Source organism: Tasmannia lanceolata, unplaced genomic scaffold, assembly GCF_043159265.1.
Source record: "Tasmannia lanceolata isolate RefF3 unplaced genomic scaffold, GAP_Taslan_0.1 ptg000008l, whole genome shotgun sequence".
NCBI lineage: Eukaryota > Viridiplantae > Streptophyta > Magnoliopsida > Canellales > Winteraceae > Tasmannia > Tasmannia lanceolata.
This window is the reverse complement of record NW_027518685.1, coordinates 61,794,236-61,820,006: the sequence shown is the minus strand read 5'-3', so window position 1 is coordinate 61,820,006 and position 25,771 is coordinate 61,794,236. Positions and strand designations below refer to the sequence as shown.

General features: G+C 39.7%; 1 protein-coding gene across 1 annotated transcript; it reads left to right on the top strand.

Moving 5' to 3' along the window:
* Nucleotides 1-5,969: 5,969 nt before the first annotated feature.
* On the top strand, nucleotides 5,970-24,885 carry LOC143885430 (mitochondrial metalloendopeptidase OMA1-like). The gene is made up of 3 exons (XM_077389597.1): nucleotides 5,970-7,108; nucleotides 10,277-10,428; nucleotides 24,514-24,885. Exons 1-3 carry the CDS (start codon nucleotides 6,191-6,193, stop codon nucleotides 24,761-24,763), a joined length of 1,320 nt encoding a protein of 439 aa, XP_077245712.1. The 5' UTR covers nucleotides 5,970-6,190; the 3' UTR covers nucleotides 24,764-24,885.
* The last annotated feature ends 886 nt before the right edge of the window (nucleotides 24,886-25,771 follow it).

The window sequence follows — 25,771 nt, the reverse complement described above, 5'->3', positions numbered from 1 at the left end:
ATCCCCTTTGCACACAATTGATGGTGGTAGAATTTGTCTTAAGGAAAGCGATTTCACGCCTTAAAGCAACACTATCAATACAAGTATTCCCACCAACACTTCTTCTCTATACAGTTTTCTTCTTTGCTAGACAAGCATTATATTGGAGGGTTTTCCTCATACTCGGTGCAGAGACTTGAGGGTTACCTTGTAATTACATAGAAGGTTGGAGATAAGGGTTTTATCGGTGGAGGTACTATTTTGGTTCTAAATAGTAGATTGAGTGTTGCCTTGTTTGTAGAGTAGCCCATTGTGGTGAACCACGTATATTCTTGTCTTCTTGTGGCTATTTGTTTTGCTTCCTTTCGGTGGTTGTGGTTTGTTGGTATATATTTACTCAATCTTGTTTGTACAAGATGTTTGGGTATTTCCATGTGTTCTCAGGTGGTAGATTGGTAGATGTTATTCGGGGTTGGTTTTGGACGCTCCAAAGAGTGACATATTAAAAAGGTATTTTAGTCATTTCAGCTCTAATTTGTGTCTTCTTAGTTTCTTTACCTGGCAAACTCATACTTCGTCTTCCAAGCATTTCCCGATTGTTGGATCTATTCTTGTGAAAACATTAATTTAATCAAATTATGTGAAAATTTTCCGTCTTTCTTTACTTTTTTATTGCTCAAATCTTACAAGAATCCGTTTGTACAAGTGAGTTCAAAAGCTAGAATTCAATCCCTTTTAGAACCACAAGTTTTTTGTTGAAAAAGTGTCTTGTTTCTCACCCCACTATGACTTGCAGTTTTTGCTAGAAAGCCAAAACGGAAAGTGGCTTTTATTTCTCTATTGAAAAACCTAAGATGGGAAGGTTTCTATAATACGACCACTACAAGCAAGTAAAGTAGGATGTTCGGTTCTCTTTGAGGGGAAGAGAAGAAAACACACACAGACATGGTTTGAACTCTCTTAGGGCAAAAAGAGAGGAAAGAAGGAAATATTCTCATTGGATTCTCTAGCTTGGAAGAGAAAGGGAGGAAACGCGACGGATTTCTCGCAAGTACGTGAGGTAAGGGAAATCTTGCTATTGCTATTCTCTTGGGTTTCTACAAGAGAGGAAGTCAAGATGGGGTTTTGTAAAGGATTGCAAGGGAAGGGTTTTGGATTCGATCAAGTGTTAGATTGATTGAAGAACCTTTGTAATCTTTGTTACTTCTTGATTAGTGGAATTTCTCTTGGATCACCCGTGGACGTAGGCTTTGCTGAACCACGTAAAAAATTGTGTGTCCTTTTGTGGTTGCCATTGTGGTTTGTTTTATCTTGCCTTAAATCGTTGGTTTTAATCAAACCATTGTCCGACGATATTTTCTACAAATTAGTATCAGAGCTGTTGGATCAATCTTGCCGGGCAAGAACCGCAGAGCGTTGGCGTTTGTGGTAGATTCTCGTCGAGGTGGAGTTTTCTTGCCGAGTTTGTGGGTTTGGTCCAAGATGGCTGCGAAAGGCTCAAACACGAAGTTTGACGTGGAGCGGTTTGATGGCAAGAGTAATTTCAGCCTATGGCAACAAAGAGTTCAAGACTTCTTGGTTCAACAAGGGTTATACAAGGCATTGTTGGGGAAAAGCAAGAAGCTGGAAACAATGAAAGATGAAGAGTGGGAGGAACTCAACGCTATTCGGCTATGTCTCTTAGATGAGGTAATGTACAATGTCCTTGGAATTAAAACCGCACATGAATTATGGAAGAAATTAGAGAGTCTGTACATTGCTAAATCTTCGTCAAATAAATTATTTCTTAAGAAACAATTGTATGGACTCCGAATGGAAGAAGGGACTCCTCTTATATCTCACCTTAACACCTTTAACAAAATTATAACTCAATTGTTGAGTGTTGAGGTGAAGATTAAAGAAGAAGATAAAGCTTTACTTCTTCTCGTGTCCCTTCCCCATCGTATGATAACTTGGTTACTACTTTGTTATTTGGGAAAGACACTTTGGCTTTTTATGATGTCGCTGCAGTATTATTAGAAAATAATTTACGTAAAAAAACATGTGGGGATGATTCCCAAGGTGAAGGCTTAATTGCAAGAGGGAAAAGTAGTGACCAGGGGAGAGGAAGGCCAAAAGATAGAAGTCCTTTCAGAAAGGGATCTCGATCTAAGTTGAGAGAAAATGTGGTAAATTCAGATGTTTCCATTATAACAAGGAAGGCCATATGAGGAGGAACTGCAAACAATATAAGCAAGAAATGGAGGAAAAGTAGAAGAATGAAACTTCTGATCAGGCCAGTGTTGCAACTGAGAGTTCAGACGGTGATGGAGATGTCTTATTAGTCTCCACGTAAGTAAATCACTTAAGTGAGACCTGGATTTTAGATTCAAGGTGTTCTTATCATATGTGTCCATATAGGGATTGGTTTGACACCTTCCAACCCTATAATGGAGGAACCGTTCTGATGGGGAATGATGTAGCATGGAAGACAGTCGGCATAGGCACCATTAAAATCAAGATGTTTGATGGGATGGTGAGAACTCTATCTAACGTGAGGCATGTCCCAGATCTGAAGAAAAATCTTATTTTCGTGGGGACCTTAGATACAAGTGGATGCAGTTTCATGGCAACATGATGAAACCTTAAAGTGACTAAGGGGGCAATGATTGTCATGGAGGGAAAGAATGAAGACAACTTGTATATGTTGCTAGGGAATACAGTGACAGGTGGAGTAGTTGTTACTACTGCAGTTGACTCAGGTACATATGACATGGCTCTATGGCACATGATTTTGAATTGCTTAAGGGAGTAAGAATGTGTAAACTGGGCTTCTGCAAATATTGTTTGTATGGAAAGCAGTGTAAGGTCAGGTTCAAGACAGTGCGACATACAAGCAATGATGTTTTAGATTACTTACATTCGGATGTATGGAGACCCTTACAGGAACCATCTACAGGTGGAGCAGTTTACTTTATTTCTTTTATTGATGACTACTCCAGAAAAGTATGGGTGTATTTTATGAAACACAAGTCAGAGGCATTCACAAAATTTAAGCAATGGAAATTAAAAGTGGAGAAGCAGACATGTAGACATATAAGGTACTTGAGAACAGATAACGGGTTGGAATTCAAGAACAGGGAATTCAACAAATTCTGCAAGGAAGAATGAATTACAAGACACTTCACTACTCCAGGTAGTCCACAGCAGAATGGTGTAGCTGAGCGCATGAACATGACATTTTGAAAAGAGCAAGATGCATGAGATTAAATGCAGATCTTCCAAAGCATTTTTGAGCTGAGGCAGTTAACATGACATGTTTTCTAGTGAACATATCACTGTCTACTCCTATTGACTTTAAGATTCCAGAGGAGGTGTGGACAGGGAGGACAATTGACTATTCCGCGTTGAGAATATTTGGTTGTTTAGCATATGTTCACATTCGGAGTGAGCAACGGTCAAAGTTGGATCCCAAGTCAAAGCCGTGTATATTTCATGGTTATGAAGATGGAGATAAAGGCTATAAGCTTTGTGATCCAATTGCTCAAAAGGTGGTCATCAGCAGAGATGTGGTGTTTGACGGTGAAAGGAAACAATGGTAAAGAATCTCAGCAACAGGCAATTCATGCAGATGGAACCTCGATAGAGGTGGGAGCTTAGTGATACAAATGCAGATCCTAAGTAAATTGAGGGCATTGTAACACTACAGTCTAGCAGTAGCAAGGAGCCACAGAGGTAGCATGAGAATCTTGCAAATGGCAGAGCAAAGAGAAATATCAAAGCACTGGTCATGTATGGTTTTGAAGATATGTTATCATTTTGCATTAGTTGTTGGTACGGGTGACCCTTCTACTTTTCAGGATGCTATTAGCAATGTGTTGCGTGATAGGTGGATGACGGCTATGATGGAAGAGATGGAATCACTCAAGAAGAAGAACAATTGACAGCTTGTTGAAAAGCCCAAGGACAGAAAAGTGATCGGGTGCAAGTGGATATTTCAAAAGAAAGAGGCTATATCAGAGAAGGAAGAAGAGAGATTTAAAGCTCAATTGGTAGCTCAAGGCTACGCACAGGAAGAGGGGGTCGATTATAATGACATCTTCTCTTCTGTAGATAAACACACATCCATAAGTGTTTTATTAGCGATGGTAGCTATGTCAAATTTAGAGCTAGAACAGCTCGATGTTATGACAGACAACATTCATTCATAGTGAGTTGGAGGAGGAAATATATATGGAGCAACCACATGGGTTCAAAGAGCAGGGCAAAGAAGAATATGTTTGCAAGCTAAAGAGGTCGCTTTATGGATTAAAGCAATCTCCCATGCAATGGTACAAGCGCTTTGATTCCTACATGTTGCGGATTAGCTACACACGTTGTGTGTATGATTGCTGTGTTTATTTTAGAGCTACTAATGATGGTTCTTTTATTCTCTTGATGTTATATGTCGATGATATGTTGATTGCTGACAAGAACAAATATGACATTACTTCTCTGAAGTCTAAGTTGAGCAAAGAGTTTGATATGAAGGATCTAGGGGCTGCAAAACGGATCATTGGGATGGAGATCCATAGTGACAGGAAAGGAAAGAAGCTATGGGTAATGAAGAAGAAGTATGTGGAGAAAGTGTTGGAGAGGTTCAACATGTCAAATGCTAAGCCAATTAGCACTCCACTAGCGAATCACTTCAGGTTGTTTGCAGGGCAATGTCCTACTACATATGAGGAGTTGGACGACATGTCTCGAGTTCCATATGCCAGTGCAGTGGGGAGCCTCATGTATGCTATGGTGTGCAGTAGGCCATATTTATCACAGATAATCAATGTGGTTAGTCGGTATATGAGCAATCCAGGAAAAGAGCATTGGAATGCGATAAAGTAGATTCTCAGATACTTGAAGGGAACTACGGATCTTGGTATCATGTTTGATGAGCATTGAACTTCTACACAATTACTAGGATATGTGGATGCCAATCATGCATGTGATTTAGATGAGAGGAGGTCTACTACAAGTTATATGTTTACATTAGCCGATTGACCTATTTCATGGAAGGCGACGTACGATTGCTTTGTCGACGACAAAGGCAGAGTATATGGCGGCAGGTGAGGTTGCCAAGGAGGCCATTTGGTTGAGTGGTCTTGTTCGCCAGATGGGACTGAAGCAAGGAGGTGTCTTATTGCATTGTGACAGTTAAAATGCTATTTATTTGACGAAGAATCAAGTGTATCATGCCAGGACTAAGCACATTCATGTGAGACACCACAAGATAAGAGAGTGGGCGGCAGATGAAAGTATTCACTTGAAGAAAATACATACAAATGACTATGTAATGGATATGTTGACTGAGCCAGTTACATCAATTAAGTTCAAGCATTGCTTGGACTTGGGCAACATCCCCAGACATTGATGATTGGTGGGGCACCCCATAGAGTGGGGTGAGCACCTCATGTGCAGGTGGTGTGGAGCTGTGTTCTTTATGGTTCACAATACAATTTATTTTTGGTTGGCTTTGAAACAAGACAAGGTGTAGATTGTTGAAAAAGTGGCTTGTTTTTCACGTCACTATGACTTGCCGTTTTTGCTAGAAAGCCAAAACGGAAAGTGGCTTGTTTCTCACGCCACTATGGCTTGCCGTTTTTGCTAGAAAGCCAAAACGGAAAGTGGCTTTTATTTCTCTATTGGAAAACCTAAGACGTAAGGTTTCTATGATACGACCACTACAAGCAAGTAAAGTGGGATGGTCGGTTCTCTTTGAGGGAAAGAAAAGAAAACACACAGATATGGTTTGAGCTCTCTTAGGGCAAAAAGAGAGGAAAGAAGGAAATATAGGGTTTTGGGATTCGATCAAGTGTTAGACTGATTGAGGAACCTTTTATAATCTTTGTTACTTCTTGATTATTGAAATTTCTCCTTGGTCGCCCGTGGACGTCGGCTTTCCCGGACATGTAAAAATTTGTGTGTTCTTTTTTGTGTTCTTTTTTTTTGTTGTTGCTGTGGTTTGTTTTATCTTGCTTTTAATCGTACCATCGTCCGACGATATTTTCTGTACTTTTTCTTTCGGTTTATTGTGAAACTTTTCGCCCCTTACCATTTCAATTCTTTTTTTTTTCGCCCCCTCTGTTTATACTGACAGAGACCCAAGAAGATTCTGAGAACGACGAATGATCCCACTAATTCCCCCACCCGATACCCAAAACCTCTAAAAATTAGGGCTTTATTTGGTTTGCCCCATATGGATTACTACAGGAAATCAAAGTTAGCAATCAATGCATACCATGCCCTAGCTTCTAGAATCCTCTTTGGCACTGATCTTAGAGGAACTTTGCTACTAAACACTGCCCGAAATTCAATAATCCGCACCCAATTCACCCAAATTGGAAATCCTGGTAAGAAAATCCAACTTGGGTTTTCACCTTCATCTTTGATTTCTTCCCCAAACCCTAATTTTTGCTCTGGACGAAGATTTTACCATGTGGATCGGTACAAGGTCCAACACTTCAAACAGAGGGGTCCGCGCCGATGGTTTCAGAACCCCCGCATGGTGATTGCGATCGTGGCCATCGGATCCGGGGTAACGATCACCCTCTATTTTGGGAATTTAGAGACTGTTCCCTACACAAAACGCAACCACTTTGTTCTTTTGTCTAGGAATTTAGAAAGACAGATTGGAGAACAAGAATTCGAAAAATTGAAGGCTTCTTTTAAGGGGAAAATTCTACCTGCATTGCACCCAATGAGTGTTAGAGTGAGATTGATATCTAAGGAGATAATAGATGCTTTGCAAAGAGGGATAAGGCATGAACAAGTGTGGAAAGATTTGGACTATGTTGTTGAAAAACCGGCATTGATTGATAAACCATCGTTTGAGGGGTCTTTCAGTAGTTCATCGAACGAAGAAGGTAAAATGGAAGGGCAGTGGCATCGTGAGGATGAGATTCTGGATGAGAATTGGGTTGAAAAGAGTAGGAAAGCGGGTCAGGAGCGTGGGCCCGCGACTCAGCATTTGGAAGGATTGAATTGGGAAGTTATAGTGGTGAATGATGCCATGATTAATGCCTTTTGTCTTCCTGGTGGGAAGATCGTAGTGTTCACGGGGTTACTCGATCATTTTAGGTCAGATGCAGAGGTGGCTACCATTATTGGCCATGAGGTATTGTGCCCCATTTTTAGTATGATTTGGTCTTTGTTTAAGCATGTAGAGTTGGATTTTTGGTTTTATTCCCTTCGTGAAACAGCCAATTAAGTCAAAAGCTTAAGCCGTTGGAGATGGCGTTATTTAATCTTTGATAATTTAACACTCTTCCTCAGGTGTGGCCCCTCCTTTTAGGGTTCTGTTAGATTTTTTTGATTTAAAATCTTTAAAAAAATATATTTCAATTGTAGCTTTTCTTAATTAGCAAGTAAATTAGGAGATTTGTTGTTACCTACCTTTTAGGAGTTGAGAAGGTAGAAAACGTATTTTGCTATTTATGGGGAAACTAAAACGGTAGAGAGAGTGAATTGAGGGATTGAAACGGTTAAGAGGAAGTAAGAGAGATTTTAGGGAGTGGGACGTTTCTAAATCTCACCATTCCCTATAATATCTCTCCCTCTCTCTAAATACAAAACTATCTCTCTTTGGAAGACAACGTCCTCTTCTTCCTTTGCACTCTCTTCTCCAAAAACTAACCAAGTTTTTATTTGAAAAACCCCCCACAAGTTACTCTTGGTTTTCACAGTTTACCACTTCTTTATGTTATTGTTTTTTTTGAAAATTGATAATTTCATTGATACTATGAAGATTACATTGGGGACCAGAGGTCCCTACTTGCATTACATAGAATCAATTAAGGGTGGCTAGGAGCATGCTCCTAGACCAGTAAAAAGCCAAAAAATAATCTTCTGGCTCAACCACTACAATGAGTTCCTCACTTCCATACGTTGTCACCCTACCGAATACCTATTTCACTTCCCTTTCGAATTCTTCATCTACTACTGCAGCTGAAAATGCCTTCACCATTCCCCCTTCCTTTCCTTTATATTGCACAAATGTCTCATTTGAAAGTGCCATATTTGTGGACCTTATCAAATCATAGCTGTGACCTGACACGACACTCAGACTACTCTACCACTTTCTAGCTGTCTAATTCAAAATTTAAAAATCCTGCTCAAAGGCCTAAAGCTATTGTGCCCCTCTAACCGTGCATGATAGCCAATCCATTAAATCCGATCATCGGCAGCCTCCACCTTGTGCCACCGCCCATTCCGGGGGATCCCCATTAAACCACCAAGCCAAAAACCATAATCTAACCCTAGAGACTACCGTTTTTTACCCTAACTTCTTCCCCTTCAGCTTCACCAGAACCTAAAATCCTAATCCTACCCTTATTTTCATCTAATCCTAGAGCCCACAACTGGTCACCCTAATCCTACCCTTCTAGCCCCAACCTTGCACCTCGATCAAACCCCATCTTTACCCTCCACATCCAACCTCTACCTTTTCCCCCCGAATCCGGCCACCCTTTTTCACACTCCGGCCACGTCCACCACTTCCGATAACTCATCAGCCCACTTTCTCCATCCACCCAACCCAGATCCGATCATTTCCCCAATAAATCTGGCTCACTCAGACTCAGATCCGGCCATTTCGCACCTTCGTCCACCATTGATGCATCCCCTGCGAGATCTGCCCAACTCCGGGCATCATCCAGCCACTAACACCTCACTTGCCCATCAAGGGAGAGAAAGGGAAAGATCAAAAAATAGGAAAGATAGTCTAAGAGAAAGAGAGACCAGAGAGGAAGAAAGAGGGGGAGTAGAAAAAGCAGAAAGAGAGAACAGGAAGAGATCAGAAAAGTGAAAGAAAAGAAGATAGGGGGAGAAAGGGATATCAGGAAAGGGCATGGCGAGTTCATGGGATCAATTCCCTACACGGAAGAGACCCTGAAGGATGGTTGAATCTTGGGAGCCAAACGCCAGTGAACCCAGTGCAAACGGGGGCATTTTGATTCTAAAGAGCGTCATTTTTTATGTGCCTCGATCCATTATACACAGGTTATTTCTAACATTTTCTTGATCTATATATTCTATGCGAGTGTGGTAGTGAGGTCACTATTGTGGGAAGCTGGGCTACTCTGTAAAGACACTCATGAAAACAAGATAGGGCTCACGACCGTAAAGGGCCAAACCGACTAGAACTCAAGTAATTGCCCGTACTGTGTGTGTGGTAAGATGAAGTTTGAACTCAAGGACCTAGTTCAAGAATTAGTTCACTAGGCTCTTTTGGATGGAATCTTACTAACACTAAGTGTAGGTTCAAGTCCGGAAGACACCTGCACCTACTGCACAGTAAAGTCACTTGCATGTTTATTTTAAAATTTTAAATCATGTGGGGGATTGTTAGATTTTTTTGATTTAAAATCTTTAAAAAAATATATTTCAATCGTAGCTTTTCTTAATTAGCAAGTAAATTAGGAGATTTGTTGTTACCTACCTTTTAGGAGTTGAGAAGGTAGAAAACGTATTTTACTATTTATGGGGAAACTAAAACGGTATAAGAGAGTGAATTGAGGGATTGAAACGGTTAAGAGGAAGTAAGAGAGATTTTAAGGAGTGTGGCGTTTCTAAATCTCACCATTCCCTATAATATCTCTCCCTCTCTCTAAATACAAAACTATCTCTCTTTGGAAGACAACGTCCTCTTCTTCCTTTGCACTCTCTTCTCCAAAAACTAACCAAGTTTTCATTGGAAAACCCCCGTACAAGTTACTCTTGGTTTTCACAGTTTACCACTTCTTTATGTTATTGTTGTTTGCGATACGGGCATGATGAGTTCGTGGGATCAATTCCCTGCACGGAAGAGACCCTGAAGGATGGTTGAATCTTGGGAGCTAAACGCCAGTGAACCCAGTGCAGACGGGGGCGTTTTGACTCTAAAGAGTGTGTCATTTCTGATGTGCCTCTATCCATTACACAGGCAATTTCTAACCTTTTCTTGATTAATTTACTTTTACTATTTTGATAGATTAGATCTATATTAATTAATATTAACAGAAATTCCTAAAAACAGATTTCTTAACAAAATTCTCTAACATGTCCTACACGTGGCACATGTGGCCCCTCCTTTTGGGTTGCCCATTACATGTGGATTTTTAATATCAAGGAGTTTTGAACCTAGGACCTTTGCTCTGATACCATGTGAAACAACCAATTACTCCAAAAGCTTAATCTGTTGGAGATGGTGTTATTTAATCTTTTATAATATAACACCCTTGTAAGAATATGATTTTATGTTACCATTCAAAAAAAAAGGAATATGATTTTATGTTGTTTTGATTAGGTTGGACATGCTGTTGCGCGACATGCAGCGGAAGGGATCACAAAGAACATGTGGTTTATGATTGTACAGCTGGTTCTTCTACAATTTATCTCCATGCCTGATCTTGTTAACGCGATGTCACAGCTTCTCCTAAAACTTCCTTTCTCTCGGAGGTAACTTTTGTAATAGCATTCTTTTAATGAATTTTTCGAATTTCCATTTATTTATTTTTCCAATGGTCATCGTCACGTTGGGATAAACCCTGAGGATTGTTCTCTTTGTGTTTTGGTTTTGCAAAATATTCCCAAGTTTCTTTGATAATGGAGTTCTATGATATCCTACACCTGCTGCATTGTGGTCATGGCTGTGGGCCTGTGGCTGAACTTGTGGGGTGTTGTCCCAGCAGCAGCTATTAGTTTTTGGCATCAAATTCACTAATATAAGTTAGTCTGAGAGGCTATTCTGAACTTTGGAAATTTTTTCATTTCATCTGTTACTAATTATACAAAAAAAAAAAGGATCTCTACTTGTTTGAATTGCACTTTTGAATTTAATAACCTGTTGAACATTGGTACTGCACCCCAACTGTATACCTATGTTGGATGCATATTGCATATTACTGTTTTTCTGTAGCTGTTTTGTATGTAATTTTCTGTTCATGATTATCTCGACCAGAAATGACTTGCATTGGTATCACTGTTTCTTAGGTATATGCTATGATGTAGCCGACACTTTGAATTGATTGCCGACTCACGTGTCCTGCCGTGTCTGACACAACACACATGTCCACACTTGTCGACACTTCTTTGGACACTTTTAAATATATTACTAGAAATGTTAGAGTTAATGTGGGTGTGTGGACACACGTTTGTGTAATAATCAATAATTTTATTTGTATGTATGTGTTGCCATATAAGACAACTTATATCTGTGTCGAAACTCGACACACGAATCCATATCGACAAATTATGATTATATATACTTTCTATTTTAGCCGTGTCCCTGTTTCTAAAATTTTGGGGTGTGCAGTGTCCGACACTCCGTGTCAGTGTCGACACACGACACGCCCACAAATCATAGGGTATATGTGACTTGAATTTATGACTTGAGTTTCCCTTAGAATACAAGACAAGCGTACGGTCTATACCGTTGTTAAGTTATTGAAATGGTAACTTATCCAATAGTGTGTAGCATGCGTAGAAGGGCCGAACATGGACTCAATCCATATAATTCTATTGTTTTCTTAATTTTTCCGGAGGAAAATGAGAAATCATTGGGTGGTTTCTTGGTTAGCTTCAGTTGGTAGAAATTTCTCTATTGAAATCATTTGTAACAAGGTTTCTTCTTTTTTCCTTTTTTGTAAGTAATTTTATGTAAGGAGAATGACATTGAACTTGAGTACATTTTCTATATTGGGACCTCTCCTATTCACATTTTGAAGAGAAATAGCCAAGAATTGACTGAACTGCTTTCATTCCCATTCATACTGTTAGTTTAGTTTGTTAAGGGCATTAAAGGAAATTTGAGAGCTGCAAGAGCCTAACTGAATCAATCTATTAGCTATAAGTTTAGTTTGTTAAGGGCATTAAAGGAAATTTGAGAGCTGCAAGAGCCTAACTGAATCAATCTATTAGCTATATCCATGTGGTTCACTTGGATTTATAAATGGGAATTAGGGCCTGTTGGGTACTTAACAATTAGGATCTTTATTAGTTTTGGGGTTTGAAGCTTGCAGAGTAGTCACTAGCTTCTTGGTTAGTAATGTTTGGGTTGGAGGAGACTATGATAATAAAGTCACTATGCATACTGATATATGTTTCTTGATAAGTAATTAGATATGTAAGTGGATTTCTATCAAATTTGAACAGATTCCCTATAGTGGGGCTTTTCTTATGCCTATATATGAAGGAGGGAAGATGGACAAAATTTGGCTGAATTGCTTCCTTCCCAATGATGTGCTGGTCTACGTTGGTAAGAGTAACATCACAAATGTGAATTCTACTAGTTGTTGTGGTTTACAATGAAGGCAGTGATATAAAGATACTAACAATGCAGTGGTTTCTTATCCTCTTTTGGCATGGATAAGCTTGAGAAATTGGCTCCAAATAATGTGCAGATTGGAGGAGTTGCTTCAACCTATTTATGTCACTTCTTACATTAATGAAAGGAAAAGCAATTGCAATGTCTCAAAATGAGACAGGTCTTAAGTGATGCATGGATTGGAAGAGTTGCTCTTAGAAAAGCAATTGCAATGTCTCAAAATGAGACAAGTCTTAAGTGATGCATGGATTGGAAGAGTTGCTCTTATATTGTGTCAACATCTCAAAATTGTAGCGACCTAGAAGTTGGATGCCAACAAATGTGTAGTAACTTAGCCCGTAAAATGGAAGAAGTCCTCACAACCGATGGTTCCCATATTTACTCTCCATCACCATGGTATCCTCCCTGCGAAATTGTGGATCATCTGGCACATGTATTATTTCCAGTATCTCATAAAAAATTGGCATGATCTGCGAAGTGTTACTGTCCACCTGAGCCCCACATATCACATTGAGGGGTTTGCCATCTGCAGACAATTTCCTACCAAGATGCTCTGGTTTTGTTCAATGGGTCATCGACAATGAACCATATCATTTTTTCCAGTTGATAACAACAGATAATTTATTAAAGTAGAAAAACATTACAACACAGAAGAAAGGGACAAATTACATTGATTAAGGCTTCATTGCCTGACTTATCCACGTATTTATGTCTTCATTCGTGCTTCCCAAACAGGTTGGCTGATAGAATAGAGGGACTACAAAGGGGTTTCTTATGGAAAGGTAAAAGAGGAGGGTAATAAGCTTAAACACATTCTGAATTGGGAAACAATGTGCAATTCAAAGGGAGGTGAGGATTGGGATGATGAAATTATGGACCGAGTGGTGGGTTCATCCATCTCCTTTCATCATGTAAGAATATCGGCTAACAGTGAGGTCCGATAGACTAGCGAGGGAGGGAGCTTCGAGGGAGGCCTTAGAAATATTCGATTTCCTTCCCCCCTTGATGCAGTTAATGTTTGGTTCTTTTCCTTTTCAGTCTTGTCTCTTATATTCATCATCTCGATCCTGAGGGGTTCCTGCTTGTATCTTATTCTCTTCTAATACAATTCTTTGCCATTAAAAAAAAAGAAGGTATTTCCCCAAATTCAAGAAGAGACCTGGTGATATCAAATGGAGGATGCTGGAGAAGGGGAACTATCACCGAATCATAAATGATGAAAATTTTGACGAAAAACTATAGGGTGATCCGAGATTTAGTCAGAAGGCAACTAGAAGCAATGGAAATTTTGGAGTCAAACTTTCAGTTGGTAAACAAAGGATTAATAAATCAAATTTGGGGAGACACAACAGGAATGGTCCTTCATCCCACGGTATGCACTGCAGAAGGGATAATATTGGCTTAGAAAGAAAGCTCTTTCCAAGTTAAAAGTTTCAATATTGGTGAATTCTTACTATTGGGTGAATTTACTCACATAGCCAAGGTTACCATTTAGAGGGCGAGCCTTGGCGCAACGGTAAGGTTGCTCCATTGTGACCTGGTGGTCACAGGTTTGAGTCACGGAAACAGCCTCTCTACAAAGCAGGGGTAAGGCTGTGTACATCTAGCCCTCCCCAGACCCCACAATGGTGGGAGCCTCGTGCACTGGGCCGCTCTTAGCCAAGGTTACCATTTACTATTAATGGTGGCATATAGCCCTACAAATCCAAAAAGCAGAATAAGATTATGGGAGAACTAACCTCTATAAGAAATACTTGGCAAGGTCCTTGGATCATCATTGGTGATTTCAATAGTATTCGATTTCCATGAATCAACACAAGCATGAGGCGCTTTTCAGATTTCAGCCAAAAGAATGAACTAATTGATCTAGCCCTTTCGGGACATAAATACACTTTGTTCAATGAACAAAATACTCCTATTGTGATTAGATTGGATTAATTCCTAATTTCTAAGGATTGAGAGGACAATGGCACAACCTTTATGCAAAAGGCCCTACCAAGACCAATATCTAACCACCACCCCCTCTTATTAAAATTAAAAAAAAGGTCTCGAACATCATTTCTTTTCAGAATGGACATAGCATGGTTAGAATATAAAGAATTCACTGAAAAGTTGAAATCTTGATGAGGAAATCTCATACAGTGGATCGAAAAGATTTCCATTTTGTAGCAAACTCAAGTTTATGAAAATGAAGGCAGGGTGGAGAAAATCATTTGCAAAGACCAAGAGTGGACTGCTTAACATTCAAATCACTATCATCCATTTGGAAAGAGATTTTGAAGAAGAAAGAAAAAAAATTGGTATTTTCTATGAAAAAGACAAGAGCACCAGACCTGATCACTTTTCAATGGCATTTTACCATACCTTTGAAGAAGTAAAAAGATTTATTTGAAAACTCTAGAGTTTCATTACTTTGATTACGAAGAAAGAAGGTGCATTGGATGTCAAAAAAGAGGTGCATTGGATATTGACGACTTTCAACCCATAAGCCTTATCCACAGCCTCGACATGATTCTAGCAAAAGTTTTGGCTATTCGCTTAAAACAAGTGGTTGGAGAGTTAAGGGTAAACAGATTTTAGATGGTATACTATATCAAGTGAATGTCTGGATTCTAGTAACATAGAAGGTAACCCAATAATAGTTTGCAAAATTGGTATGGAAAATGAGTATGACCATGTCGAATGAGAATTTGTGGACTTCGTACAAGCAAAGATGGGTGGCACACGTTGGGGAAATTGGATCAAGGCATGCTTATCAACGGATTCCTTCTCCATATTACTTAATGGCACTCAGTTGTTACTTTGGAAGCTTAAGAGGCTTAAGGCAATGATGTAGGACGGGTGCCAAGGAAATACTAATTTGTAGCTCTGATACCAAACTGATGTAGGACAAGTGCTAAGAAAGTACTAATTTGTTGCTATTCAGAGAAAAACACTAATTTGCAGCTCTAATAGCAATTTGACGCAGGACGATCGAAGGACTAATACTTCGCTCTAATACCAAACTGATGTAGGACGGATCTATGGAAGAGAAGTTAGAGGTGAAAATGATGGGTGGATATTAGGGTTTTGGATCGTAAAACATGTGATTAAAACTCAACTCAACTCAACTCAACAAAGCCTTTGTCCCAAACTAGTTGGGGTCGGCTAAATGAATCCTTTAGAAAAAAAAATCATGAAGAAGGTAAAAGGAATCTACCCGTCTCTAATCCTAGTTCAAGTTGGGTTCTTCTACGTGGATCATTTTCTTCCATTTTATCCTATCCAATGTCAAGTTCTATGTTATATTCCCAGCTATCAAGTCTTTCCTCAATGTTTCTACCCAAGTTGTCTTCGGTCTGCCCCTACCTCTTTTTACTCCATCAATTTGGCACGAGTCGCCTCTTCTCACCGGAGCATCCAAAGGCCTACGTTGGATATGTCCAAACCATCTTAAGCGGTGCTCTCTCATCTTCTCCTCAATTGGAGCCACCCCCACCTTTTTACGAATGTCTTCATTTTTAATTCTATCCAGCCTTATGTGGCCGTACATCCATCTAAGCATTCACATCTCCGCTACACTCATCTTATGAACATGCTGCTTCTTGGTGGCCCAACATTTTGAGCCGTACAGCATGGCTGCCCTCACAGTTGTCTTATAAAGCTTTCCCTTCAACTTGTTAGGTATTTTACTGTTGCACAGAACTCCTGAGGCAAGCTTCCTCTTCAACCAACCTGCTCTTATTCTATGGTTAACATCATTTTCAATCTCTCATTCCTTATGTAGAATTGAACCAAGATAGCGAAAGATATCCCTCTTAGGTACCTTCTGTCCAGTCATATTTACTACATCCTCGTCCCACTTCCTTACATTACTAAACTTGCATTCCATATATTCTGTCTTAGTCCCACTCAGTCTAAAACCTTTAGATTCTAAAGTAGTTTTCCATAACTCTAATTTAGCATTTACTCCTGCTTTGGTTTCATCGATTAATACTATGTCATCTGCAAATAACATACATCACTGCACCTCATCCTGGATACCCTCCGTAAGATCATCCATAACTAGCGTAAAAAGATAAGGGCTTAGAGCTGATCCTTAGTGCAGTCCTATTGTAATTGGAAATTCACTAGACGTGTCATCCGTGGTTTTGACACTAGTTACTGCTCCATCGTACATATCCTTAATCACATCAACATATTTAGTAGGCACTTTTTTCCTTTCAAGGACCCACCACATAACACTCCTGGGAACCCTATCATACGCTTTCTCCAAATCAATGAAAACCATATGAAGGTCCTTTTTATTTTCTCTAAATCTCTCCGTTAACCGCCTAATCAAGAAGATAGCTTCCATAGTCGATCGTCTGGGCATGAAGCCAAACTGATTCTCTGACACTGTAGTCTCTTTTCTTAGTCTATGCCCAATTACCCTCTCCCAAAGCTTCATGGTGTGACTCATTAGCTTAATTCCCCGGTAATTGGTGCAACTCTGAATATCCCCTTTATTCTTATAAATAGGTACTAATGTACTCTTCCTCCACTCATCAGGCATCTTCTTAGTCTTCAAAATATTGTTAAATAATCTAGTTAACCAAACCAAACCTACATCACCCAAGCATCTCCAAGTCTCAATAGGAATATCGTTAGGCCCCCCTAGCCTTACCTAATTTCATATTTTTCATAGCTACTCTTACCTCTGATGTTCGGATTCTACGAACAAACCTCTGATTTGTATCATCAAAAGCGTTATCAAGTTCTCCCAAATTCGCTACAGGTTCTCCATTAAACAACTTATCGAAGTAACTTCTCCACCTCTCTTTAACCTCGTTTTCTTTTACTAACAATCTTTGATTCTCGTCTTTGATGCATTTTATATGATTCAAGTCCATGCTCTTCCTTTCTCTCATCTTAGCAAGCTTGTAGACATCTTTTTCACCCTCTTTCGTCCCTAACCTGTGGTACAAATCCTCATATGCCTTGCCTCTAGCTTCCCTTACTGCCTTCTCAGCTTCTTTTCTAACCAATTTATACTTCTCAATGTTCTCCTCATTTCTACACTTATGCAAACATTTATAACACTCTTTTAGACTTAATCGCCTTTTGGACCTCCTCATTCCACCACCATGTGTCTTTAGACGGCAGCCCACTTCCTCTAGATTCTCCAAGTACCTCCCTAGCCACTTTCCTGATATAACTAGACATCCCATTCCACATAATATTAGTCCCTCCATCAAGACTCCAAGGTCCTTCTTTAAGTAGTCTATCCCTTAAGCATCTTTAGTTTTTCCCCTTTAAGATCCCACTACCTAGTCCTCGGATGTCTAACATCTTTATCTTTTCTCCTCCAACGTTTGATGCATATATCCAACACCACTAGCCTATGTTATGTGTCTAAACACTCCCCGGGTATGACTTTACAATCTTTACACGCAGCTTTGTCCTCTCTCCTAGTGAGGATAAAATCTATCTGGCTACAGTTGTTGCCACTGCAAAAGGTTATCAAGTGTGAATCTCTTTTCTTAAAAAAAGTATTTGTTAACATCAAATCATATGCCACTACAAACTCTAAAATATCTTCTCCTCCCTCATTCCTATTGCCAGAACCCAATCCTCCATGAACCCTCTCAAAACCTCCACTAGTTCCTCCCACATGACCATTTAAATCTCCTCCTATAAATAACTTCTCTCCATGTGGTATTCCTTGGACTACTTCATCCATATCATCCATATCCAACACCTCTTGAATCCTTTAAAATATGTGATTAAAATGGATAAATATTTATACTAGGTTTAGCATAGGTTTAGATGGGTGTACGTATGTTGGAAAGGTGTAGACATATGCCTGGAAGGTGCAGATAAGTGTTTTTAGCGAGACTATGGGGCACAGGGTTTACAGTGAGATGGGACGGGTAAAACAAGGAAAAAAAATTAAGATTTTAGGTGAGGTGAAGGAATTTTTTTTTTTTTTTTGAAAAGTGACAATTTCATTGATATTATAAAGGCAATGGGGACCAGGAGTCCCGTCTTGCATTACAAAATATCAATAAGCCTGGATCGGGCATGCTCAGAACCAGTATGGGTAAAGATAACAGAAACAATTTTACAACCATTACACATTTCCTTCATCATACCACTCCCGTGATACCTATCTAGTCAAAATTCAACGTCATTATCCCATCACTCACACTACTCCCCCAAATCTGATCCGCATAATGAAGGCCCTAAAATTCATCAGGTCACTCTTATGATTGCGATGCAAAAGCCTCACCAAAAAACATTAGGCAAACAAACAACCATGGTCACTCAAGCCATACCTGACGGCACCTTCTATCTAAAAAACTCAAGAACCTCTTTACACGAAACCCCAGAAGGACAGACTAGGTGGAAGATTTCTTTAAATCCAGAATTAGGCCGGCCACCTCAGAGACAAACACATCCTCGTCTAGACTCAAGATTGAGAGATCCTCATCCGATGGGCTTTGCACTTCTGAAGCTTTCTTTCTAGTAATCATCTCCTCTACTTTCTAGATTCCCATCTTCTTGCCCTCCTCCCAGCGAAGGCGCCTTAAGGTCCGTTCCTCCTCCAATAGGTTGATAAAGGGGGGGTGTTTATGCAGAGGGGATTGTGATTCTTCGATAGTCCATTTACCAGTAAACCAGAAGAGAGCTTCCGGCGTCTTGGAGGCCTCTTCTTTTAATAGTTCCCATTGCTGTTATAAAGTATCCCTGGCAACTTCCTTTGGAGTTGGCGAGTGAATGGATGCAATATCCTCAGCGAATACCATTCTTTCCAGAACTCCGAGGCAGGTCTCCATCTCAATTAAATCCACTGGCATCCTTCTGTTTTTGCCAATGGCAAAGGGAGAAGAAGATATCGAGTCGCTCGAACTCTCCTTATGGGTTCCAGATCCCAAACCCACAGGAGACAGAGAAAGATTGCCAATCAACAACGTATCGCCTCCAACTGGATACGAAAGGGGAGTTAATAATCCAATATGGAACTCCCTTCATCATGAAACATCATTGAATGCGCCAAAGTGGCGCTTCCAATTTCTCCATTAATTCATTCGTCAACCCCAATGCTAATGAGGGGTTGCATGTTCCAATCACCGCCAAACCCAAAGTTCATTCTTAAGGGGTCGCACCCTTAAGAACAGATATCCCATCCACATAAGGGATAAAAAAACATTTAGGGGCCGTTTGGATACGCGGATTTTAGAATCCTGGATTTCTTCAAAATTGTAGCTAAGAGATGAGAGAAGAAGTGGACCAGCCTCGCCCTTCTTTCCGACAAGAGAGTAGCAGGTCCTCTCATATTTCCAGGTTTTAGAAATCTCAAGATGCAGGAGAGATTTTTAAAACCTGAATTTCTTACTTAAAATCCAAGAAACGCTGCCAGGATAGCATACAGCAGCTTGATCATGAACCCTCGTTTACACTGTTTTCAAACTAAAATCCTGGATTCTAAAATCCGAGTATCCAAACTGCCCCTAAATCTTTTTCATCCCATCATAACATTGTCCATCATTTTCATGGTATCAAAGTAATGTGTCTCGAGGCTTACAATATATAAGAAAAGAAGAGAACTACAAAGTTTTAAAACCCTAAACAGAAACCTAACACCTTTGGATTAAAATACCCTTTAATGACTTAAAGACTTGCTCTCCCATTAAAATGTTCATAATACACGTGCGAAGCCTATGTAAAACACTCATACCTCAAAGAACTTAAGTGATTTTGATGGGAAAAGACTTTACTTCCCCTATGAGTTAAAAAGACTAAAATAGCATTTCTAAAACATAAATAAAACTCTTTTAACATTAACAGTGGGCTGCCATTCAAAAAAAAAAAACATTAACAACGGGCTCCATCTTCTTAACTCCTTGATTCTCTATGGCATCTTGGATGTCCCCCATCAGGTAAGGACCAAGGAGATCTACTATCACCCTATTTCTTCATATTGGTGGTAGAACATTCAGCATGTTAATCAAGGTTAGGAAGTTTGAGCAGGTTAGTCAAGTAAGGTTAGGAAAGAAACTTGATAAAACGATTCCAAGTAAAAAGAGGATCATAGACTATATCCCATTTGCAATGTGTGGATGAGATACTTGTATTCCTCAATGCCAAGGAAGTGTAAAATAAGGAACATCAAAAAGATCTTTAGATGGTTCGAACTGTTATCTTCTTTAAATATCATCTTTGAGAAAAGTTTGGTGGGCATGTATTAACTAGGAGGAAAGCAAATTATCAAGTTATTCAACATTATTGGGATGCATTTTTGAAAAATTTTCTGTAGCCTATCTTGGCCTACCACTTGGAGTTGGAATACCGGCACCACACCTATGGTACCCAGTAATTGAAGGAGTTAAAAAGAAACTAGCAACCCGGAAAAAGATCTGTCATTCGGGGGTAGATTCACTGATTAAAACATCGTTACCAAATCTGCCGACTTGTTATGCCTCTATTCCAAATTCTCTCAAAAAGTATCTAAAAATTGGAATAAGTTCAAAGGGACTTTCTATGGGATGACAGAGAAGAAAACAATTGATTCAAACATCTCATCAGATGGGAGAATGTATGCAAACAAAAAAGAAATTATGGTATTGGTATTGGAAACCTCAAAGGAAGAGACAAAGCTTTATTGGGAAAGTGACTGGAGATTTGGGCAAGAAAAAGAGGCCTTATGGCATGACATCATTGGGGAAAAATACGGGATAGGATGGGAGAGTAAGAACCCGCATGTAGGCAAAGGATTGGGAGCATGGCATGGCATTCCGTGTGTAAGTGTCTTCCTTTATTTTCTACCAACATTAGATAGGGTGCCGGGGGTTTTATTAGATTTTGGGTGGACATTTGGTTAGGTGAGGATCCTTCATTTTCTCCCATGCTTTCCTGGATCTATATTTAGTAGCCAACCATAGAGGGGTGAGGATCAAAGATGTGTATGATAGATTGGGGATGGAAATGCTGTATGGGTCATAACCCTCATATGGCATCTCAAGCATAATGAAATTGACAGTTTTGCTTCCCTTCTTAAGATTCTTGATGGTGTTTACATTCCCTATCAAAAATCTGATAGAAGGATCTGGACTCCCGGCCCAAAAGGAAACTTCGGTCCTTTTCATTTTGGTGAATTGCCCTCATGCCCCCAACTGCTGTTGGTCAAAGACACGGTCTTCTTTGGAACCACCTAGAATAATGACGTTTGGTTGAACACTGGCGGCAAAAAAGATCAATCACTTTGTGCCATACTTTCCCGGATCTATATTTAGTAGCTAACCATAGAGGGGTGAGGATCAAAGGCATGTATGAGAGAAGGGGATGGAAATGTTGTATGGAACATAACCCTCAGAAGACATCTCAAGCATAGTGAAATTGACAGTTTCTCCTCCCTTCTTAAGATTCTCGATGGTGTATACATTCCTCACCGAGAACCTGATAGAAGGATCTGGACTCCTGACCCAAGAGGAAACTTCTCACTTAGGTCCTTTTTTTGGTGATTTGGCCTCACGCTCCCAACCGTTGCTAAAAGATATGGTTTCTTTGGAACCACCAGGAATAACGGCATTTGCTTGGACAGTGGTGCCAAAAACGATCGATTCTTGCGAATGCCTCAAAAAGCGCAATATGCACCTTGCCAGTATGTGTATTCTTTGCGAGCAAGACAATGAATCCCTCAATCGCCTTAAGAGTCACTGTCACTTCTCATTTCAAGTATGGGGAGCTATCCTATCTGAATTCTTTATGTATTGGGCACTTCTAAACTCCATTTCTTTCATCCTTTTTTGATGGGAAGCGAATCCTTTTGGTCATAATAGTAAAGCTCTATGGAAACTGGTTCCATTTGCCATCATATGGTACATTTGGTTAGAGCATAACAACCGAATCTTTCAAGAATGAAAGTAATCAATCGAAAGAATAATAAATGGAATTAATGCAAATTTGTTCTCATGTGTCAGACAAAATGGCTGTAGGAACCAAGGTTGGCAGAGCGGGAATCGAAGGCTCCCGGGATAGTCGGAAGCAGGAATCGTGAAGTCGTCGGAGAGTCACCGGAGAGTCGCCGGGGAATTGTCGGGGAGTTGGGCATCGCCAGGGAATATCTGGGGAATCGCCGGGAAATCGTGTTTCACATAATATTAAACCGCGGTTCCCAAAAGTAGGAATCGGGTTTCCGGGGAATCATAAACCCCTATTCCCAAAAGTAGGAATCTGGTTTCCGGCGAATCCAAACTGGGATTCCCAGTTTTTGGGGATTCGAGAAGATTCCCGTTTTGGATTCGAGAACCCGGGAATCGAGGTTCCCCACTCCCAAGGAAGTATCCTTCTTCCTTGGTAGGAACTCTACCGACAATTGTTACAATGAACTGTTGGAAGACAATAATTAGGGAAAAGAATGTGAATCACAAAGCAGGACCACATTGGACGACCCACCCAATTGATGTGATCCAATTAAATTTTGGTGGAAGTTCCAAAGGCAATCCAGGTCAGCTGGATTATGAGGTATATTTAGAAACCACGATGGCAAAACTCTGAAATGGTACTCCGGGCCGTATGGATTAGTAGTTGCAAATGAAGTGGAAGCGAAAGTGCTATTAAAGTGCACAATTGAAGGTGATTCAAGCAATGTACTCTCTTGGGAAAACTATACATCTAAGGGAACATGGAGGTTAGCCTCAACCATTCTCGAAATTGTGGTGTGTAAACGGATTTAGCCCACCCTTCATCACCGATTGTGAGCAGCAAACGAAGAAGCAGATACGCCAGCTAAAAAGGCATTGAACATATTGGAGTGATGCTATTATGTAAATTTGATACTTGTATTATAGTTCCGTTGGGTCCTCCTTCCTCTTTTTGTATTTGTTGTATTTTCTGAATGAATCAAATTACCTATTCTCAGCTCAACTACTCAACTAAGCCTTTGTCCCAAACTAGTTGCGGTCGGCAATCAAATTACCCATTCTCAAAAAAATAAAAATAATTAAGGTGAATGTAGCTTCAGTACTGGTTAAACTTGTTGATATAGTTTTGTTTATTTAAAAATTTCATAGGTGCAGACCGTGCAGTTCTGTAACCAATATGATTTTTAGAACTTGGAATTTATCCACTGACATAAAAGTTGGTTTGTTTCATGACTTTGGTGATCCCAGTATCAATTTCTGTGGTGACCTCACATTCAAAACCAGAAAATATTAATTTTCAGGGAATCAATCCCGTTATGCATTGATAGCAACCACAATGCATATGCATATCTATATCCAGACCTATATTTTCTTTGATACATTTTTTAGCAGCAATTTTTTTGGATGGTTGTGCCACCTGATTGTCCTAACCTTGAGTTGCCTCTCTACAATGTAAAAACTTACTGTGATGCTTATCTTATACCTTGTCCTCTTTTCTTTGATCAAGTAGCAGTTCTTGAAAGGTGATGGCTCTCATAGGGAAATGATTTCAGCACAACTATGTTTTAATAATTGCACTAACTCAGCTTGTCTTTTCTTTTCTAAATGGATTGTGAGAGCTAGTTGGGAACTGTAATAATCTTTGACATCTCTTTAAATAGTAAAAGACAAGATAGGTCAGTGCAATTATTATAATATGGTTGTGCCGATATCATTTCCCCTCTTATACTGCTACATTGTTTAGTGATATATATATATATATATATATATATATATATATATATATATGTGTGTGTGTGTGTGTGTGTGTGTGTGTGTGTGTGTATTATTGTATGTGCTTCCTGTTAGGATTAGTGATATATTTAGTGATATAATATGGTTTGGGCATATCCAACTACCTTTGGATGCTCCAATGAGAAGAAGTGCCTCATGCCAAGTTGATGGAGTAAAATGTGGCAGGGGCAGAACGAAAACAACTTGGGTAGAAACAGTGAGGAAAGACTTGATGGCTAGGAACATATCAGAGAACATGACCTTGGATAGGAGAGAATGGAAGAAAATGATACATGTAGACGAACCCAACTAGTTTCAGGATTAGACTTAGTCAATTTGAGCCGGGTAGACCATTTCACCTTCTTCATGAAAATTTTCTAAAGGATTCATTAGCCGACCCCAACTAGTTTGGGACAAAGGCTTAGTTGAGTTGATTAGTGCTTCTCTGTCCAGTAATCAATTGTCCGTGCCTTAGTAAACAGTTGTTGATAATACCAATTCCAAGTTTCTTGCAGTTTCTGTAATGAGGTGCCACTTTATCATTGGTCATATTTTTGTCAGGATGGAAATGGAAGCAGATTATATTGGGTTGCTGTTGGTAGCTTCAGCTGGATATGACCCTCGCGTGGCACCCAGTGTGTATGAGAAACTGGGACAGGTTACTGGTGATTCATCATTGAGAGACTATCTCTCCACCCATCCGTCCGGAAAGACGAGGGCCAAGTTTTTGTCTCATGCCAAAGTCATGGAAGAAGCACTCTCCATATATAGGGAAACCACATCTGGTCGTGGTGTTGAAGGCTTTCTGTAAGAGTACTGTCTGTTGTAAGCCAACATTATTCATTGGGGCTGGACAAATATCTGTTTTTTTGTTTTTTATCAGTGTAATATGCAATGCCAATGCAAAGTGCGCATGTTTGTTTTTTTCCCTGGGACCTAATCTTGTACTGCTGCTTTTCTGAATACCAATTACCTTTTTCTACAAAAAGAAGGAAAAAAAAGAGAAGCAAAGTCTCCTCAACTATAAGCCGTTTGGATACCCGGATTTTAGAATCCGGGATTTCTTCAAAATTGTAGATAAGAGACGACGAGAAGCGAACCAGCTGTTTTCTGACTTCTCGCCCATCTTTCCGTTGGCAAGAGAGTAGCAAATCGTCCCATGTTTCCAGGTTTTAGAAATCTCAGGATGCAGGAGAGATTTTTAAAACCTGGATTTCTCACTTAAAATCCAAGAAACTTTCAGGACAGCATACAACAGCTTGATCATGAACCCTCTTTTACACTGTTTTCAAACTAAAAACCTAGATTTTAAAATCCGCGCATCCAAATGACCGCTGTGTGGTTGTGCGGATTTTAGAATCTTGGATTTGCTCAAAATTGTAGAAATGAGACGAGAGAAGGAGATCAGCATTCGTTTTCTGATTTCTCACCCTCCTTTCCATCAGTAAGACAGTAGGAGATCATCCTATGTTTCCAGGTTTTAGAAATCTCAGGATGAGGGAGATTTCTAAAACCTGGATTTCTTACTGAAAATCCAAGATTCTAAAGAGAAGCCAATGGGATGGTCTCCTTTTCTCATCTCTCATCCAGGAATTTGGAAATCTAAGATTCTAAAATCTGGGTATCCAAATGGCCCTTAAATGTTCAGAGAAAGCAATTGAGGATGAGTATGTTTATTTCTCAAAGAGCGGCTTTCTAGATTTTTTTTTTTTTTTGCACGTTAATCAGAACCCAGTGAATGGACGGCTGAAATAGAGAACTGCATGTCAATCTGTAAATATGACTGTAATGTTAGAAGATCTTGACCGCCCATTTAGTG